At 53.1% G+C, this 19,080-nt stretch overlaps 6 protein-coding genes across 6 annotated transcripts; 3 read left to right on the top strand and 3 right to left on the bottom strand.

Moving 5' to 3' along the window:
- Positions 1-465: 465 nt before the first annotated feature.
- On the top strand, positions 466-1,895 carry ISF_09801 (Pyridine nucleotide-disulfide oxidoreductase, NAD-binding domain protein; the record flags this gene model as incomplete). Its single annotated transcript, XM_018853402.1, has 4 exons — positions 466-667; positions 723-1,422; positions 1,476-1,789; positions 1,840-1,895. 4 exons carry the CDS (start codon positions 466-468, stop codon positions 1,893-1,895), a joined length of 1,272 nt encoding a protein of 423 aa, XP_018699415.1.
- A 214-nt stretch (positions 1,896-2,109) lies between these two features.
- ISF_09800 (hypothetical protein) lies at positions 2,110-3,861 on the bottom strand (the record flags this gene model as incomplete). Its single annotated transcript, XM_018853401.1, has 5 exons — positions 2,110-2,535; positions 2,600-2,757; positions 3,016-3,351; positions 3,426-3,618; positions 3,691-3,861. The coding sequence occupies 5 exons, from the start codon at positions 3,859-3,861 to the stop codon at positions 2,110-2,112; spliced, it is 1,284 nt and encodes a 427-aa protein (XP_018699414.1).
- A 2,012-nt stretch (positions 3,862-5,873) lies between these two features.
- On the top strand, positions 5,874-7,292 carry ISF_09799 (Siderophore biosynthesis protein; the record flags this gene model as incomplete). The annotated part of the gene is made up of 2 exons (XM_018853400.1): positions 5,874-6,872; positions 6,930-7,292. 2 exons carry the CDS (start codon positions 5,874-5,876, stop codon positions 7,290-7,292), a joined length of 1,362 nt encoding a protein of 453 aa, XP_018699413.1.
- A 227-nt stretch (positions 7,293-7,519) lies between these two features.
- ISF_09798 (AMP-dependent synthetase/ligase) lies at positions 7,520-9,310 on the bottom strand (the record flags this gene model as incomplete). The annotated part of the gene is made up of 2 exons (XM_018853399.1): positions 7,520-8,573; positions 8,637-9,310. The coding sequence occupies 2 exons, from the start codon at positions 9,308-9,310 to the stop codon at positions 7,520-7,522; spliced, it is 1,728 nt and encodes a 575-aa protein (XP_018699412.1).
- Positions 9,311-11,843: 2,533 nt separating this feature from the next.
- ISF_09797 (AMP-dependent synthetase/ligase) lies at positions 11,844-17,048 on the top strand (the record flags this gene model as incomplete). Its single annotated transcript, XM_018853398.1, has 1 exon — positions 11,844-17,048. One exon carries the CDS (start codon positions 11,844-11,846, stop codon positions 17,046-17,048), a length of 5,205 nt encoding a protein of 1,734 aa, XP_018699411.1.
- A 429-nt stretch (positions 17,049-17,477) lies between these two features.
- ISF_09796 (hypothetical protein) lies at positions 17,478-18,821 on the bottom strand (the record flags this gene model as incomplete). Its single annotated transcript, XM_018853397.1, has 1 exon — positions 17,478-18,821. The coding sequence occupies one exon, from the start codon at positions 18,819-18,821 to the stop codon at positions 17,478-17,480; it is 1,344 nt and encodes a 447-aa protein (XP_018699410.1).
- Positions 18,822-19,080: the final 259 nt, after the last annotated feature.

Raw genomic sequence — 19,080 nt, 5'->3', positions numbered from 1 at the left:
CTCCAACCTTCTAGCACTTATGTACGCAGACACTGTGATATTGCATCCCACACAGTAGGTATTTGGCTGCATGTCCTGCGCAGCGCCCATTGACAAGTCTCTCGCCTTATTATTACACATGACATTGGGGCTATTCTTTGTCGAGACTCTAATCTTTCGCTTTTCCTCATAGCTGTTCCCCGCACTACCTGTTCATTCCACAGTCTTGCCACCGGTTCCAGTTTCTTCCTGTCAGCTGCAAGAAGCCTCACCGTCTCTCCTAGAACATATCCTGCATCAGTTCTGTATCCTCGTTGCACCAACTTCTTCTCCTCTTCCCACGTCTTCCCCACCAAACGCTAGACACTCTCCACTCCACACCGAAGCCAGCCGGTTAATTCCTCCGTTTCCCCTTGGGCGTTTCAGTACGGTTTGTTTGCATCCTCTCGTCACGCCGCAGCTCTATTATCGAGACATTCGGAAGAAATGGCCTCCCTCTCGCAAAATTCTGCGCCAGTGCGCGTCTTTATTGCCGGCGGTAGCTATGCCGGCCTCTCTACTGCTCTGAACCTGCTGGATCTGGTTTCTGGTGCCAGCCCTCGCATGTCTGGCGAGGCCTACACCCATGTGCCCAACTTTGAGAAAATAGACGTTGAAATCACCATCGCCGATGAGCGAGACGGGTTCTGTGAGTCCTCGGCAAGAGACCCATTTACTAAAGTCGAAGGGCCTAATAAGATTAGACCATCTTATTGGCTCCCCGCTTGCGCTCGCCGACTCCAAGTATACCAAAAAGGCCTGGGTCAAGTTCCAGGACATTCCCAGTCTTCAGCAACCCAACATTAAAGTCGTCATCGGATCCGTCACTACTGTCGACTGCGCCTCCAAGACTGTCACGACTCTCGATACCGTAACAAAAATCGCGACTGAGCACACCTACGATTTCTTTGTCGCGGCATCTGGTCTCCGCCGCGTGTGGCCGGTAGTCCCACAATCGCTATCCCGCAAGCAGTACCTGGTCGAGGCCGCCGAGCACATACACGCTGTGAGCAATGCACAGCACGGCGTTGTCGTTGTCGGCGGCGGCGCTGTCGGTATTGAGATGGCCGCCGAGCTCAAGGTCGTTCATCCCCGGATCAATGTTACACTCGTGCATTCGCACGAAAAGCTGCTCTCATCTGAGGCGCTCTCCGATGAGTGCAAGGATACCACTCTCGAACTGCTGCGAGAGAGCGGTGTAACTGTACTCATGAATCACCGCCTCAGCAAGTCCACCCGCGTGGAGACAATGGACGGTAGCATCAAATACGAGCTTGAATTTCTAAATGGACACAAGATGGCAGCTAGCGAAGTCATCTTGGCCGTTTCGCAGCCTGCCTCGACCACTGCTTATATGCCCGCCACAGCTCTTGACGAAAACAACCTTGTCAAGATCAATCCAAAGTATGTATTCTTGGAACATGCGAGTTATTGGTTCACTTGACTTATGTCTGAAGCCTCACAATTGTCGAGGGAACCCCCAATGCCGAGTATCATTTCTGCGCCGGCGACGCTGCGAGATGGAGCGGAATCAAGCGTTGTGGCGGAGCCATGCACGGCGGTCACTACGTCGCCCACAACATTCACCAAACTATTCTACGTGACCGTGTTCCCGGTGGCCATCAGGTTAAGTACAGCGAGCTAACCGAGTTCCCGGCCGTCATTGGTCTTGCTGTTGGCAAGAAGGCCGTCGCTTCCAGCCCTGATGCCGGCACGGTTTCGGGTGAAGATGTTATGCAAGCGTACTTTCGTAATGACTTGGGCTTTGACAGTAAGTTCATTCTCTACAGCCTTGAACTCCTCCACCAACTAACATTTTAGTTTGCTGGGAGTACATGCAGCTTGGTGGAATGAAAGAGACCGTGGTCGATGCATAAATTCTCGCATATAGTTCCTTGTGAATAAAGACCTTGACGTAATCGGTCGCGGCGTTGGTGGATTCTTGACTTCAGATGCGAGCCTAGAGTGAAAGGGGTGCTTTAGGAGTACACAGTGCGTGGAAATTAAACAAGCATGAAACCGTAAAGACCAAGCACATACATGCCTTGGAACCGAGTATCTCTTCTTAAAAAATCCCTATTCTACAATAGATTAAAAAAAAAGACCCTTGACTTGCTTAATGTTCTTGACATTGACGTTGCGCCAACATGCTACAGCCATGAAAGCAATCGCATAAATAGCTGTCGCACCGATTAGCATAGCACACTGGCCGTCTGCATATGCTGTTTGAATCGCATCTCGACTTGGCGATCCGACGGGGTAGCTCAGTTGAACGGTAATGTCGCCGTATATCCTTGCCCAGTTTTGGCGATCCGCCTCAGGCAGGTATTCGCGCAGCTTACCGGGGAAGACACCTTGCCAGATGGCACTGCTGATGGAGCGGCCGATACCGCCACCGATGCTAGCGGCCATGGATTGGATAACCAGAACAACGGCGATATGCTGGTGCTTGACAACACTCATGATGGCAACCTGCTGACAGACCGAGTTGGTACCGCCACCAAAAGCAACAAAGATCTGCGACATGACAATACAGCCAATGTTGACACCAGGGTTACGAAACTTGATCATAGTGCCGGACTCCGAGGACTGTGATGGGCAGACCGAAGAGCAGCACAGGCCACTTGTAGTTGCCGGTTTGGCGGATGACAAGACCGATAACGAGAGCAAAGAAGTAGGAGCCAACATTAAACATTTGCGTGATGTAGCCTGTCGTGGTGAGGTCAAGATCCATGACAACTTGGAGAAATGAGCCAAAGAAACTGCTCCAAATGTAGAAGCTGATGAAGGAAACGCCCAGAAGCACACAGGATCCAAGGACCGTACGATCGAGTAGTTCGTAGGGAAGAAATTTTACTGGAGCAAGATACTTCTCCCAGACGGCAAACCCAATGATCAAAAGCCCGCCAAAGATGAAAAAGCAGATAATGATTGGCGCACGTCACTCTGGCGCTTGAAGGGAATAAATATTGAACGGAAGTAGGAAAATTGAGAGACCAGCTGAGTCGAGGAAGAGACCGACAATGTCAAACTCGCAGCCGTAGTGAACGAAGGATTGCACAAGGGTACGGTTCGACTTGGTCTTGGTAATGACGCCGAGTCTGATTGCCTTTCGCAGGTTGTAGACGAAGAGAACAAAAAAGGGTAGCGTAACAGCCGGCGTGATTATCGAAAACGCACCAAAAGCACAGCGGAAACCGGGGCCGGAACGGGTGCCATCGGGATAAAGCTTGTAGAAACTCTCCGCAATGCGCCCATTGACCCAGGTGGTGATGCTGAATGGCGACGTAGAGAATGCGATGGCTAGGCCAAGGTTCTTGAGCAACGACATGTCTGCAGGCGCGACACTAAGCGCGTAGGCGATGCTATTCATGCCCACCCAGTAGAACACTTGTGCGGCGGCAAACATTTCGACGTTGCTGGTGGCGGTAAGATGCTGATGAGATAGCCCTGAGGTCGGCCAAAAACGTCGAGAATCTTGGCAAGCGTGAGCTTGGAGATGCCGCCTATGATGGAGGTCATGATACCGACTGTAGGCGTGAGCGAATGGCGTGCAAAGTTGGACGTGACATAGGGCGTGAGCAGGCCGATCGTGCCCATCTGCATAGAATCGACAAAGTAGATGACTCAGATAAAGATGCAAGAGACCATCAGCGTCGTTTTCGTTCAAACTTTCGCTGTGGCTTCCATGGCCGGCACGCCGCTCTGCACCTCGCTGGACAGAGACTCGCCGTCTTCACCATTCTCGCTGCAAGGTACATCATTGACGGAGTGCTTTGGCTCCTTTGTGGCGGGAGCTTCGCTAGCCGCAGGGGCAGCGAACTGGAGAGGCTTCTCTGACATGAACGTTCTCATAAATAGTATAAAGAGAAGTGAAAGACTGCCCAGGCCCTCCGTCCAATGTCGTGTTGTTATTAGGGTTGCAATAGCCTAAGAATGATGCGGTGGCCAACGCGCGATGGATGATTGATGGCAAGACGGCGCGTTCTGGAGTAGCTGGACGAGAATTAGGACACAGATAGACTACAGTAAGAGAATACTTGATCTGGGACGGGAGGGTTTGGCCCTTTTCTAAGCCCTAGCAGAACAACTTGACACATACAAAACCGCCAACTGAACTCGAAATATGGGCCAGCCTCGTGAGAGTGACACAGCCTGACGATTAGAACTAGAAGTCAATTTCGGCGCAGGATTCGCAGCTGCGATAAACGAGATTGGTTCCATTGAAGAGGAGAACATGAAGAGAGCAGTCAACCCGAGACGTGCAAGAAAGGCCATGCCCAGTGGTGAATGGGGTCCTTCGGGGTTATGTCGTTGGAGGACTTGGCCCAGCTTTCGCCTGAGTTTCTATTGTTAAGATTGTACGACATACGCCCATCGCTCGTGAACACCACCACATTGCTGGTGGAAGGTAGACGAACACGAACCAGGACGGCGAGAGGCTATTGGTGGAACGTGCGTGCAAAACGGCGTCGCGTGGAACACATCGTTTGAATGAGGAGACCTGGAAGATGCGAGCTTCCGCAACAGATCCTTTAGGAAGAGACTATGAAATATGCTGAGATATGATGCGACCATTGCAGTTATGCGTCACCGTGCTTTGAATCGTGGATTTAGGTTACGCAAGCCTGGGAGCTGGGCAAGCCATGAGTCTGGGAAACAGGCCAAAAAGCTTCAGCGAAAGCTCCAGTTGACGGCAAGTCTGCCAATCCACTCTGATCCGCAATCACAGTGTCCGTAACTCGCCGATGCATCCATCCACGAGTGGCATTGTAGCTCCACAGCTGAAAGAAAGTTGCGAGCCTGGACCGCAAATGCCAGCGGCTGGAGCGCTGGGCAGCATTGGAAACGGGAAAAATTTTCTCTATCAGATCACGCCTTTCCCTGTCGGTGGAGTGGAGCGCACCAATGAAACTAGCAGGGAACAAGTTCTGTTGTACTTGGTGTACATTGGCATGTACTGTAGTGTAGGTTCACTTACTACGAATATATACGTAGGGAGGTTATAACAGCTACTCGGCGTTGGGCTAAAATGAAACTCTACCTAAATTAACAATAAGGTTGTATGCATATACATACTGAGTAACTAGCTAGTTACCATGTAGGTTGCTTGTCCCTACTTATGTACATAGGTGCAAGGCTTCGGCAGGTGGTTGCTCCAATAAAGTTATCAGATCCGCCGCGCCTCGGCCGAGCATCGGGGTTTCATCAAAGCAGTTCCACGGAAGACTAGTTAGGACTCACACAGAGAAGTCTTCCTAGTAGTCATACCATAGAGGCTGCTAAGATGGGCAATTCGCAGCTGTAGCGAAATTGCATTGAGAAGTTTGGTTATTGCCATCGAGTGCTTGGTAGCTATGGTGTCAAAGCCTAAATCCCCCCCTTCCTTGGGGGCCAGCCGACGTACCAGTGCGACCTGTCCAAAGTACAGGTACTTGTCAGCATCAGGAACTAGCCTCGCCGCGATTCTTGTCCCGCGACTGGGGCAAAAAACAGAAAGGGGTGTAATTAGGAGGTAGAGACAGGCCGTTCTCCAACACCCAGGTGGTAGCGCAGCGTCTGCCCACCCCAACGGTCGGCATGGACTTGCCTTTTTGCCAATCCTGGCACTCGAACAGAAGAGGGCCAGCTTGCTAACTACCCAGGGATCGGAAAGACGTTTACCGCAGACATGAGGTCATCTGTAGTGGCCCGTGAATGGCCTGCGTCCCGTCGGCTTCTTCTTCAAAGTAGCGGCTGAGTATTGCTACCCAGATCTCTGCATCTCTGCATCTTGCTCCTCTTCTTTGCCACCCGGACCTGCCCCAATCCTGCAAAACTCTGGATTCTGCTGCGAATTGACGCACAAGAACACAATGACGGGCATCATCGATCTCGCGACCCTCGCGCCCACCGAGACCGTCATCAAGCTGCCGCACCCATACCTCGCCGAGTACACCGTCAAGCGCACCGAGGACCAGCTCTTTCAGCTGCTTCTGAAGGAAGGCTCCTCGGTCCAGCCACTTCCATTCGAGCTGCACTTGTCCCGGCTGCGCTTCTCTGCGCCTACCGACCTCAAATCCAGTGAGCTCCCTGCGTCTGCCAACAACAGTCCCTGGGCACGCGTTCGACGCTCTCCGTTCTCAAATGTCAGCTGGGATGGTACGAGTAGTGCGCCTACTCTAGCGCAGGCCTGGCTGCTTCTTTATGTTTTCTTTACCGTGAGGCCCGGAATGGAAATGATTCGACTGCAGCTCAGTGGCAATGGCGCCGATGTGCTTTCAAAGCAGTTGCAGGATGTCCTCCTCGGCATTGAGCACCCAAAGTCTGCCAAAGGCTACGCTGCGCCCGAGATTGCCAATACAGAGACGAGCAGCACTGTTGTTGTTTTGCGCAGCACCTTTTGGCAGGGTGCTGGATCGCCATTCGGCCCTCGTCCCATTTGGTGCCCTGCAGAGTCGCCCTCATCGTTGCCAGCCTCGAACCCTCTTTCATCGTATCCCCTCACGCCCCTGCAGCATACTATCAGCGTCGCCTCAGCTGGCGACATCCAGGACCCGGGTCGCTACCAACAATCGTGGCACCCAATCCGACCTGCCAAGCCTGCACCGGGTGCAGTGATTTACAGTCGCTGGATTCCTCACCTCAAAGAGACTTTCTCCATGGTTTCGCTCGATTATACCGATTCTGAACACCTGCGACTGTTTCATGAGTGGCAGAACGACCCACGTGTTTCGCAGGGATGGAACGAGACGGGCACGCTGGAGCAGCATCGCGAGTACCTACGCAACATTCACGAAGATCCCCATCAAGTTGCTTTGTTGGCCAAGTGGGATGATGCTTACTTTGCCTACTTCGAGGTGTACTGGGCTAAGGTTTGTGCTTCGCAAGTCGACAATGGAAAGCTGCAGTTGGAACTGACATTATCATAGGAGGACCGCCTTGGAGGCTACTACGACGCCGAAGACTTTGATCGTGGTCGTCACTCTCTCGTAGGCGACATCCGCTTTCGGGGACCTCATCGTGTTACGGCATGGTGGAGTAGTCTGATGCACTACCTCTTCCTTGATGATCCGCGTACCATGTGGGTGGTTGGAGAGCCCAAGGACTCCAATTCCACCGTCGTCATGTACGACCTCATTCACGGTTTTGGGCTTGACAAGTTTGTGGACTTGCCGCACAAGCGCAGCGCCTTCGTGCGCTGCCCTCGCGGTCGCTTCTTCCAACTCTGCCCGTTGGGAGAGCAGGAGAAAGCTGTTGGTGGCATGAGGATTGGTCTTGTGCCGAAACTGTAGGGGGGGGAGGACAGTATCTAGACGTTAGTGATCTATCTATCGGGTGGTCAAGACCAAGATCAACAGAAATACTATCGGCCACAAAATGGAAAGCTCTCTTGTATTTTCTTCTATATCTAAATATTGAAGTCCGATCTTCTAAACTTCTACAAAATCGCGAAAACCAAGTCCGTCTCTTGGGTAGTGAATCGTCTTTCATCCAGGTGCAGCAGCACCCAAATTCCATTTTATAACTTGGCGACAGTCGTCTGTTTTCGGAGCAACTCGTCGCCCACCTTGGCCATTTCGAACTTTTTCACCTTGCCACTGCCAGTCAGCGGCACATAAGCAGGGACACTGCCTTCACCAAGCCAGAAGAGATGCGCGGGTGATTTGTGTCCACCGAGACGTTTGCGCACCCAGTCTCGAAGCTCCTGATCCGAGGGTTTGGCCGCTGTGGCAACGAGCTCAAGGAATGCGCCAACCACTTCGCCATAGTGCTTACTCTTCAAGCCGACGACGATAGCGCGAGAAACGGAGGGATGCGCCATGAGACGCTCTTCAATCTCGAGAGGATAGATGTTTTCGCCACCGCGAATGATGATGTCCTTGAAGCGGCCCGTGATGGTGCAGTAGCCATGCTCGTTAAAAACAGCCTCATCGCCAGTGTGAAGCCACAATACACCAGTTGAGTCGCGTACCATGACCTCGTTAGTCTTGGCCGAGTTGTTCCAGTACCCTGCCTGAAGCTGATACCCACCCATGCACAGCTCGCCGCGCACACCAACGGGCACAATGTTTCCGTCACGATCTACGATTTTGGCATGAGCATGAGGCATGAGCGTGCCCACAGTCGTCAGACGCGTGTCAATATTGTCGTCGGTGAAGGCATTGAAGCACGTCGGGCTCGCTTCCGTCAATCCGTAGCTAGAGGTGAACTCGGTCATGCCAAACTTCTCAACGAGAAGCTCCATGAGATACCGGGGAACGGGCGCTCCCGCAATGATGCCGGTGCGGAGCCGGTCGCACCGGAAATCAGGCGGAAACTCAGCTTGGAAAAGTGAGTCGAACATGGCAGGCACGCCGTGGACGGCGGTACAGGACTCGTCAGAGATGGCACGCAGGGTGGCAGAGATGTCAAAAACTTCGGCGGGATAGACGATCTTGCCTCCGTGTGTGATTATGGCCAGAAGACCGAGTACAAGGCCAAAGCAATGGAACAGCGGTGGAGGGCAGCAGAGCACGTCGGCCGATGTGAGGCGCATCCTGTCGCCAATGAAACGAGAGTTGTTGACGAGGTTGCTAGAATCAGACAGTTAGTTTCGCCAGGTGCATTGTCTTCTGTAAGACGGGGTGAAGACATACTGATGTGTCAGCATAGCGGCTTTGGGCAGGCCGGTGGTGCCACTGGTAAATTGCAGATTGACAACTTGATGTGGGCTCACGCGTCTCATTGCCTCATAGAGCCTATCATGACTTTTTCGTGCAGCAGACTTGATCATTTCGTCGTACGTAGTATAGTTGCTGGCGTCACCTCGCAGCATGACGACCTTTGGGCCGCGGTCCAAGTTGTCCAGATCACCTAGCAGGCGCGAGTTATCCATGCGGCCAATGGTGCGCGTGGTAAAGACGATCTTGCATTCGGAGAATTGAATACCGTACATTGCTTCGGTAGGCGTATAAGTGTTGTTGAGAATGACTAGGATTGCTCCGATCTTGGCGGCGGCGAAGAACACGGCCGCGTACTGCTCGCAGTTGCCAGCCATGATGCCCACGCGGTCGCCGACACCGATTCCGAAGTCAAGAAGTGACTGCGCCAGCCAGGAGGACTGCTGGTTCAACTCATTGTATGTCCATCGCGCCCCCGTCCATGGAATAACGAGACATTCGCGTGTGCCGTGTTGATAGGTCTGTAGTTCGAGCAGTTCACCGAGTGTCAGGTCAACCAGAGGAGGGTCGAGCGGGCCATGGAGTAGCGAGAGCTTCTCTGTCTCGGGAGGCACCTCTGGCCGAATTGTCTTTGTCGGAACGGAAGACATATTTTTTGTAATTATGACGAGAATTGCAGCTCCTGGCGCGCACAGTTTACAAGACAAGCTGCAAGCACCAGTGACGAGAGCGCTACTGTATGGTTGGGCGGTCACTGGTATTAACTTAGCAGTAATGCTACGCAACGAGGAGCTGAATTGACCAGCCCTCGGCGAAAAGCACCGGATGCTGGTTTTACAGGAGAAGTTAGTCTATGCGCGAAGGATGCCAAGTACCGTGCTGTCCATGTGGGTGCGTGGTCCGTCAAGGGCCTGGTAGACTGCCAGGGACCACATCAAAACGACGCGAACCGCGGAATATGAGCAATGAACTCTAACTATTTTACTAGTTGGTTTGGTAGAGCCTGCATAACATAAATGTCCCACAGTACTAGTACAGCTAGCGGAAGTCCGAGGCCCGTCGGCGGTATTTGGCCCGGTAGGCCCAGTCCAGCCAGCTCGTTGAAAATTTCATCTAATCAGATCATCAGATAAGATGGGCTAGCGTAGGCAAATCAGCAACAAGGGGGCGTGGACAAAGCGGTACCAACCATTAGCGGTGGGCAGCAGCAAGACGTGACGGTGGATACAACGGTATCGGTACATGTTCATGTGTCTCTTCAAGGCCGGTATTCAGACCACGCCAAGTACTTTGTTTGAAGAAAGAAAGAGTACAAAAATAACGCATCTAGAACTTGGCGCAATGGCGTAGAGGAATCGACTGGGCCTACATACCTGATGGAAAACTGCGCTAATTCCGTGTCGCTAGTTAGTAATTCGTACCTGCCAGTGAATTGCCCCCTGAGAAGCGTTTGAAATACGAACGAGCACTCATCTTTTCCCTGTATTTTTTTTTTTTTTCACTTTGAACAGTTCTGTGCGTAGCATGGTTGGGGCGATGGTATGCTGCCATGCTTGCCAGAATCTGTCCTGCAAGGCACAGTGAATCAAAAGAAACGCTTTGGCTTTCGCCTTGCAGGGGGGTCGGGGCTCCTCCAATCCTCAGTCCAACATCCTAGTTTCTTCATGTCCGCAGTGGAGAGCGGCCCTGAGGCTCCAGCTCGGACAGCATTACAGTAAAAAACAAAAACTCGACCATATCCCTTTGCCCGAGATTGATCAGATAGATGGATGGGTGGCGCGGATGGGGGGTTCGGTGGCAACCCGATCCGGAATTTCTGTTTCCCAAGTTTGTGGCGAGAGAGACGGCGACGCTGACGCCATAGCCATTCTTGTTTCATTACCATGCCCGTAAACTTGGTATGTTGTCCCTTTCCGTACATTTTGTTCCTACAGAGCAACAGTAGCCGGGAACAGCTTCTCGGCAGAATCTTCCGCGGCGACCTACCAGTGACAAGGAATTCCACCACTGGCGAGAGTTACAGGGTTCCAGGTCCAACGACAGTTGACATGTGCATGCACAATTGGGTCGAACTACTAATACAGGTAGTTAGCACCTAGCTGTGGCCCGCTAACTAACTAGGTAGTTAGGGACTGGTAGCTGCTCTGGTGGATTAGAGAAGAACTGTGCGCTCTCACTGGATCCTTATCAGATCCGCAAGTACATGCCTCTTTGGGTCTTGTACCTCGCCTTGTACCTTCTGGCCCCATCTTGTACCCTCCCTCGACCATCAGCCCCAGCTCTCACCCCTCACTGCCAACTACCCAAACTTCTCACACCCCTCAACCCCTCATCCCACTTCGCGCCATACGATCCTTTACAAAGCACCTGTCTGCTAGAACAAATAGGCTTGAGTTGCCTGTTTGCCCATGTCTTGATCAACCTCACGCCAACAACCCCGCCGCTTCTCCATCAGCTTGACCCTGTGGACACAACTTGACACGCTTGTACACGCTTTGCTTCGCTCTTCTCTTCACGGTTCAAGTTGAGTGGCCGCCCCCAATGCCGCTCTGAAGGATACGCAAAAAGCAGTAAACCGCTGGTGGTTACCCACCGTCGGACGACCTTCGGGGATTCCCGCTCGATATCCAGCAGTAATACCGAACACGCATCTAAATGGAGCTCTATTAGCCGGTACTTGCAGTAGTTTGCTGCCTTGACTCCAACTCATGACCAGCCGCACTATACCATTTCCATATTGTCCAACTGAAACGCGCAGTATATCCTCACATACATATCTAGCTGCATGGATGCATGCATGCTTTTGTACTTCAACGTCATTGCAACCCAATTACAACCGTAAAAGGCTTGCCCAACCGACCTTGCCGCTGCGACGCTCACTGTAGCTGGCCAATAAATGGCACATCACACCTCTTCGTCTTGGATACTCTTCTCACACCATTCGTAATGCGCAGCATCGATGACCATGGAGGCGGAGGGACCCGCGCTGTCGACGTTTCCTTCGGGAGCAGCTCGCAGAAGACAGCATCCCACACAGTTGACACGAATCTCGACAGTCGAACAAATGGCGACACCGAAACCAGATCTCAGCAAGGATCCCCGCAGCAGCCAGGCGTCTCAGAACGAGACCTCGACCAACTCTGGCGTTGGAATGCAGTCGTCCCAGAAAACATTCAGCGATGCATGCATGACATCATATCCGAGCAGACAAGCCAGAGACCGCAAGATGTGGCTGTCCAGTCGTGGGACGGCTCCTTGACATATTCGAATCTTGACCAACTTTCGAACCGTCTGGCGCTTCATCTGCGCTTTCTGGGAGTTGGCACTGGGGTCACGGTACCGCTATGCTTTGAAAAGTCCATGTGGGCTGTGGTTGCACTCCTAGCTGTTATGAAAGCGGGCGCGGCTTTCTCATTAACAGATCCCAGCCAGCCTGAGGCTCGTCTCCAAACAATTGTCGAGCAGACAGGCGCAAACCTGATAATTACATCGGCGTTGCAAAGCTCTTTAGGAGCGAAAATTGCCGCTGCAGGGACCGTCGTTTCTGTCTCCCAGTCCACATTTGACGACCATTTGCAGCTGTCTTCTGAGCCTCTTCCCGCCGTACCATCATCCTCTCTTTTGTACGTTATTTTCACCTCGGGCAGCACCGGCAAGCCTAAAGGTGTGTCGATATCGCACGAAAATTACACTAGTGGTGCGATTCCCCGAGCAGAAGCAGTTGGCTATAAGTCGACCTCGCGCGTCTTCGATTTCCCATCCTACGCCTTCGACGTCAGCATTGATTGCATGCTTTGTACGTTGGCTTGTGGCGGTCAGATCTGCGTCCCGTCCGAGCAAGGCCGTATGAATGATCTGAGCGGCTCTATTCGAGATAGCAAGGCAAACATGGTGCATATGACACCCTCCGTTGCCCGGGTTCTGGACCCCGACATCATCCCATCGCTCGATGTGCTCGGTCTCGGTGGAGAAGCGGTGTCTCCCAGTGATGCCGCAGTCTGGAGGAAATCTACCAGTTTAGTCATTGCTTACGGTCCTTCGGAGTGCACGGTCGGCTGCACAATCAATAACAACCTCGGTTTATCCACGGGGATTGGAAAGGGGTTCGGAGGTACGACATGGTTGGTCAATCCGGAAGACCACAACATTCTTGTCCCCATTGGCGAAGTCGGTGAGCTGCTTATCGAGGGCCCTGTTGTTGGAATTGGCTACTTAGGAGAACCAGCCAAGACTGCCGAGGTATTCATTGAAGATCCTGCCTGGCTCACAGCAGGCCACGCTTCTTGTCCCGGCCGACATGGAAGACTGTACAAGACGGGTGATTTGGTCAGATACGAGTCGAATCTATCTGGATCCATCGAGTTTGTAGGCCGCAAGGATCAGCAGGTCAAGCTCCGTGGACAGCGCGTCGAACTAGCGGAGGTAGAGCATCACCTTCAGACCTGCCTGCCCGGCGGCGTCAAAGTCGCCGCCGAGGTCATTAAGCCAGAGAATGGATCACCAACTTTGGTGGCATTCCTGGTCGAAACTTCGCTGGTGAATTCTGAAGTTGACACAATTTTCGTTGATCCCTCGCCAGAACTATCGGCAGCTCTGGACGTCATTGACGAGGCGCTTGGGGCTAAGGTACCGCGATATATGGTGCCTGCTGCCTTTATCACCCTTGCATCAATGCCTTCAATGGTCTCTGGTAAGACAGACAGGAAAAAGCTTCGTGAAATTGGCTCCGCGATGCCTCGATCCAAGCTCAGCATGACGCACGCCGACCAAGGACCACAAGAGGAGCCCAGCACATTGGCCGAGAAGAAGCTGGCGCAAGCTTGGATTCGTGTTTTGGGGTTGCAAAGCGCTGTGTGCAAGGCCAGTAACTTCTTCGGTCTTGGAGGTGACTCGCTTCGCGCTATGAAGCTGGTTGCGGCGGCACGAGAAGAAGGCCTGGCATTGACAGTAGCCGACATCTTCGGTAGTCCGACACTGTCTCTCATGGCAAGCAAGACCACGGATATGTCATCAAAAACCCTAGCGGATATTAAGCCGTTCTCACTCCTTCCTGAATCTTGGGGTGAAGAGACCGCCCGGAAGGAGGTTGCCTTGCTGTGTGGTATCGAGCCGGGCCTAGTGGAGGATATCTACCCTTGCACGCCACTCCAGGAAGCACTTATGGCACTCTCTAGTAAGGTGAAAGAAGCATATGTTGCTCAGAGAGTTGTTGTGTTGAAAGATGACGAAACTGCCTTGAAACTCATCGCAGCATTTGACGCAGCGTCACAAGGAAGTCCGATTTTGCGGACACGAATTGTGCAGGTCCCTGGTCATGGACTTGTTCAGGTTGTCGTCAACGATAAATTCCAGTACTTTACTGGCACCAATGTTGCCGACTACCTGGTTTCCGATCGGGATACAGCAATGGATCTTGGCAGCCCTCTGATCCGATGGGCCATCATCAACGATATCGATTCCAATACTGTTTCCTTCGTCTTGACAATGCACCATGCCTTATATGACGGCTGGGCGATGCCTCTCATTGTAGAGCGCATTAACCAAGCTTATCAGGGCCAAGCTATGTCGCGGCCTGCAGAGTTCAAGCACTTCATCAAGTACCTCTTGGAAAAGGACGGCGCGGAGTCCGAGGAATATTGGAGGGATCAACTGCAGGACACTTATCGCTTGCAGTTCCCGACACTTCCTCATGAAGGGTACCAGACCCAGGCAAACGAGCTGCTGGAAGAATACGTCTCGCTGGAAGGCTTGCCCAAGTCCAATGCTACCCTGGCCACCGTCATACGGGGCGCATGGGCAATTGTGGCATCGCAGTACATCAACAGCTCCGACGTTGTCTTTGGCGAGACACTAACAGGACGAAATGCGCCGGTATTGGGCGCTGAGGAAATTGAGGGACCGATGATCACTACTGTACCAGTTCGTGTGCAAATTGATCGCAAAGCACAGGTTGGAGAATTCTTGCAGTCCATCCAGGAACAGACCATCGACCAAATCTCTCACGAGCATTTTGGTCTGCAGCATATTCGACGATTGAGCCCTGATGCCCGAGAAGCCTGTGAACTTCGAACTGGTCTTGTGCTGCACCCAAGCACAGATGCAGATGCATCAACTCTGGATACATCCCTACCTGCAAACTGTCTAGTTCCTGCCGGTGATGCTGAAGCCGCCCAGGAGGCCCTCAAGTTCAACACATATGCTCTCATGTTGGTGTGCTCCATCGACCCTAAGGGATTCCTGGTCATGGCAAGCTTCGACTCCAGGACAGTTGATAAAGTCACGATGCAGCAAGTCTTGACTCAGTTCAAACACGTCTCGCAGCAGCTTGCTCAGAGCACGACCTCAATAATTGCCGACATCAACCCTTTGTCTGACGCCGACACTGCAGCACTCCGCGGTGCAATCGCAACCACGCACGAGGACCCCACGATGAATGTTTACGAGGGCGCATCAGCTGCGTACATTGTTCGGTCTGATGATCCTAGCAGAGTTATCCCCGTTGGTGCCATCGGTGAACTAGCCATACAAACATCCAAGCCAGCAGAGCTCCAGCCACTAGCTCGTCCACAATGGCTAGCGGAGCTTGGCCTGTCCATATCCACGGATGAGTTGTATCTGACCGGAAAACTAGCCAAGTATGACGCCGCGGGCATGATACACATTATCGGGGACAAGGCTGCCATAGGTGTTGCGGGTGAACCTACCGATAAGAAGCCTAGGGTGTCTGCAACATCTCAGCGCCAGCGAGGACTTCGAGCGCTATGGAGCCGCGTGCTGCGTATTCCAGAGACGGAGATTGGACTGGAGGACAACTTCTTCCTGCTCGGCGGTGATTCAATTTCGGCCATGAAGCTTGCCTCCGAGGCTCGGCCAGATGGTATTCGCCTCACCGTTGCGCAGATGTTCAGCAACAAGACTTTGGAAGAAATGGCCGCAGTGATGGAATACAGCGAACAAGAGGTGAGCAGTGCAGAAGGGTCTACCGGCTTCGTTGTTGAGCCATTCGCCCTTCTTGATGACATTGGTGACAAGAGCGCTTTTGTTACCGACGTGGTTAGCCCGCAGCTCGAGGATAAGTCGTGGACGGTCGCCAATGTGCTCCCAACACGATTCTTACAGCAGATTGCCGTTCGGGGAACGACGAAAAAGCCTCGATTCTCCGCACGCTATGAGCTCATCTTCTTCGAGGAAGAAGTCGACTTGCCTCGTTTGCGTCGAAGCTGCCAAGACCTCATTGCGCACAACGAGATTCTCCGGACAGTGTTCGTTGAGAGCGCGGGACGAGGATACGCTGCCGTTCTTGACTCTCTCGTCGCGCCATTTGAAGAGTACGCATACACCAATCCAGCCGAAACTCTATCATCATTTACCAAAGACATTTGCCGCGCTGATGTTGAGAAGCCCATGCCGCTCGGCTCGAGCTTCGTCAAATGGCTTTACGTGTACGATCCCCAGAGCCCGGCGTCGTGCAGCTGTCTCGTCTTCCGCATTTCCCACGCACAATACGATGAGATGTGCCTCCCGATCCTGCTTCGCCAGCTCTCCGCTCTCTACACCCACGAGAAGGCTCCGGAGCCTTCGCTACCCTTCTCCGCATACGTCTCCCGCGTGCTGAAGCATGCCATCCCCGCCAGTATTCCTTATTGGAGGGAACTTCTCGCCGACTCTACCATAACCACCCTCCGGCCAGATATACCCCTCATTAATCGCAGACACTTCGCCATTGAGCAAAGCCTAGACATCTCCATGCGGAATCGCGAAGTCACTGTGGCATCGCTACCCACCGCCGCATGGGCGCTGTGCCTCGCGCGTCGCCAAGGCCTGCGGGATGTCGTGTTTGGCGAAGTCGTCAGCGGTCGTAGCATTGGCATTGCTGGTGCAGACGCCGTGGCCGGGCCGTGCTGGCAGTACGTGCCACTGCGGGTGCGCATGGACGCGTCCTGGACAGGTGCTGATTTACTCGCGTTCGTGCAACAGCAGCATATCGAAAGCGCAGGGCATGAAGGCATCAGTCTGGAGGAGATTGCCGACTTGTGTAGCCCAGGGTGGGAAAAGCAAAAGAGTATGACGGGGGAAGAGGGGCTGGAGCAGTGGTGGTTCGATACGGTAGTGCATCAAGATGTGTCGCACGTGGCGTCGCGTGAGAAGACGGAAGAAGAGGCCGGAAATAGATATGAGACGCTGTATGTTCACGAGGAGCCGCTACGCGAGTGGAAGATACAAGCATTTGTTGCCGAGGGTGGCAACAAAATGACGCTGGAGATTGTGACTTTTGAGAGCTGGGGAGGTTACGCCAAGGAGCTGTTGGGAGACCTGGTGGCTGTAATGGAAGGTTTGGTGCAGAGAGCGGATGAAAAATTGTTTGCAGACGATGCTGAATCTCGATGAACTTAGAGTCAGTCGAATGTTGGTTAATTTTCATGGAACTTCCATTTCAACCAGACGCAATTACAAGTTGCCGGTTGGGTGTCTGCGCATGTTCTCAACAGTTGATATGATGCTAGACGGCAAAAGCATACTGGGCATACATAATCGAGACAATCGGGATTTCATTTGGCTATGGGTATATGCAAGAAGGCTAGGCGAAATTCAACCCCATTCCAAGATTCAAACGATTGGGAGTAAGTGCATCAAATAGAAGAGAACTCCTAGAAAGCAGCCTAGCTTTCCATGCCCAATTGAACCTTCGAAATATGACACTCCATTGGCATGACGGCAGATATAGCAAGAAAGGTAGAAAAGGGGTATAAAAAGGCATGATTCCTCCACAGCTCCGTGATCCCCAATACATTGTGCTCATTGATATTGCATTTCAGTTCAAGCGATTTCGCCGAGACCGGGAATAGGCCCCATGCCGAGAGCGCGCTGCAAACTCCTGCGAAAGCCTTTGCTTGCGCGGGACTCGTCGTTGTCACGATTCATGAGGTTAAAGCTCAGCCTACGGCTAGACTTCGCCTCAGTTCCTGTAGGCTGTGAAACAGACGCTGGCAGAGCAGTTGACTTTCCAGGCCTCGGACTCTTCTTCTTCGCCGCCGGTGGGCTGTACGGCGTGGAACGCGGGGGCCACTCGCCATCGCGTTTCCAGCCTGTGACGCAAGAGCGCAACATATCGGCGAGGTTGATCGGGCACGAAGGCTGGAGATTATGCAAGATTACTTTATCGTAGAGGCCGATGTAGACATTGGGAGTGATGGAGGCGCGCAATGGGTTGTTTGGCGGCAGGATTGGCTGGACGAGCGGAAGGAGCGTCTCGACGGGGTAGTTGCGCGTATTTTCGGTGGAGGTGGAGGTGATAGGTGTATTGGCAGCGCTGCCGTCGACTTGAGATTCTTCCTTCCGCAGCTCATCATGCGGGATGGACGAAGAGTCAGAGGCGGTGCCGGAGAGATCGACAGCTGCAGCATGTGCCGCTGCTAAGGCGGCAGCTGCGGCGGGCGGCGAGCTTGACATGCTGCGGCGGAAAAAGAAGCGGCGGGGGGAACGTGGCGAAATGGGTTGGACAGACGCGGTGGTAACGGGCTTGGCGCGCACGCGCACCGTTTTTGCGCCAGTCCAAGCATTGCGTCGAGCTTCGAAGCAGGCAAGCCCTGTGTTCCAAGATGCCTCTTCGCGGATGGCGCGACGACGTTTTGCTTGGCGAGCGATGGAAGCGAGCTGCAGCGAGGATTGCGAGTCGTCGAAAGACGAGCTCTCGTCTCCTTCGTCGATGTCGGACGTCCACTCAGCGCGGGGCCGCCAGTGTAAATTGTCTGCGGAGACGACGCTATACACGGACTCATCGTCAGAGTCGAGGTCGGAGTCCTGAACTTGGTAGCCATTGTCGGTAGCATCGGGGCTGGTAGCAGTCTCGGTCACTGCCTTGTCTGCGTTGACCGCTTCAAGATAGGCGGGTTGACTATCTTCTTCGCGGAGAGGCTTGGCCAGCGAGTCAGGGACATGCTGGCCAGGCCAGTCAAAGACCCAATCGTAGCGCACCTTGTCGGCAAGGTAGCGGCGTATGGCCTCCTTGTTCTTGACCTTATCCTTGCTAAGTAAGTCGGCATAGTCGTCGCCGACCCAGTCAGGTGAGGCTGTAGGGAGCTTTGTGGACAGTTGCGGGTTGCTGTTACGCAGCCTAGCGAGCGGCGAGCGTGAGCCCTTGTAAAAGTCCGAGAAGATCATGGCGTTGTCGTCGTTGGCGGCGGTCGCTGGCGTTGAAGAAGAGTTGGCAAGATCAGCAGTTGGGTTTGACGATGATGCAGGGTCAGCCACGGCGACTGTGGAGGGGGGGGGATGTCAGCAGATTGACTAGAGAGGAAATGATGAAGCATGGAATATAGTTTGAAAGGTGGGTGAAAGGAAATCAATTGCTTGGTGATGGCGAGCGCGGGGAGTTTCTGAAAATATTGTGCTTATATGAGAGGGACAGTACATGCATAAA

The sequence above is a fragment of the Cordyceps fumosorosea genome (assembly GCF_001636725.1).
Source record: "Cordyceps fumosorosea ARSEF 2679 chromosome Unknown scaffold_75, whole genome shotgun sequence".
NCBI classification, from domain to species: Eukaryota; Fungi; Ascomycota; class Sordariomycetes; order Hypocreales; family Cordycipitaceae; genus Cordyceps; species Cordyceps fumosorosea.
This window is presented reverse-complemented; position numbering and strand designations above follow the sequence as displayed.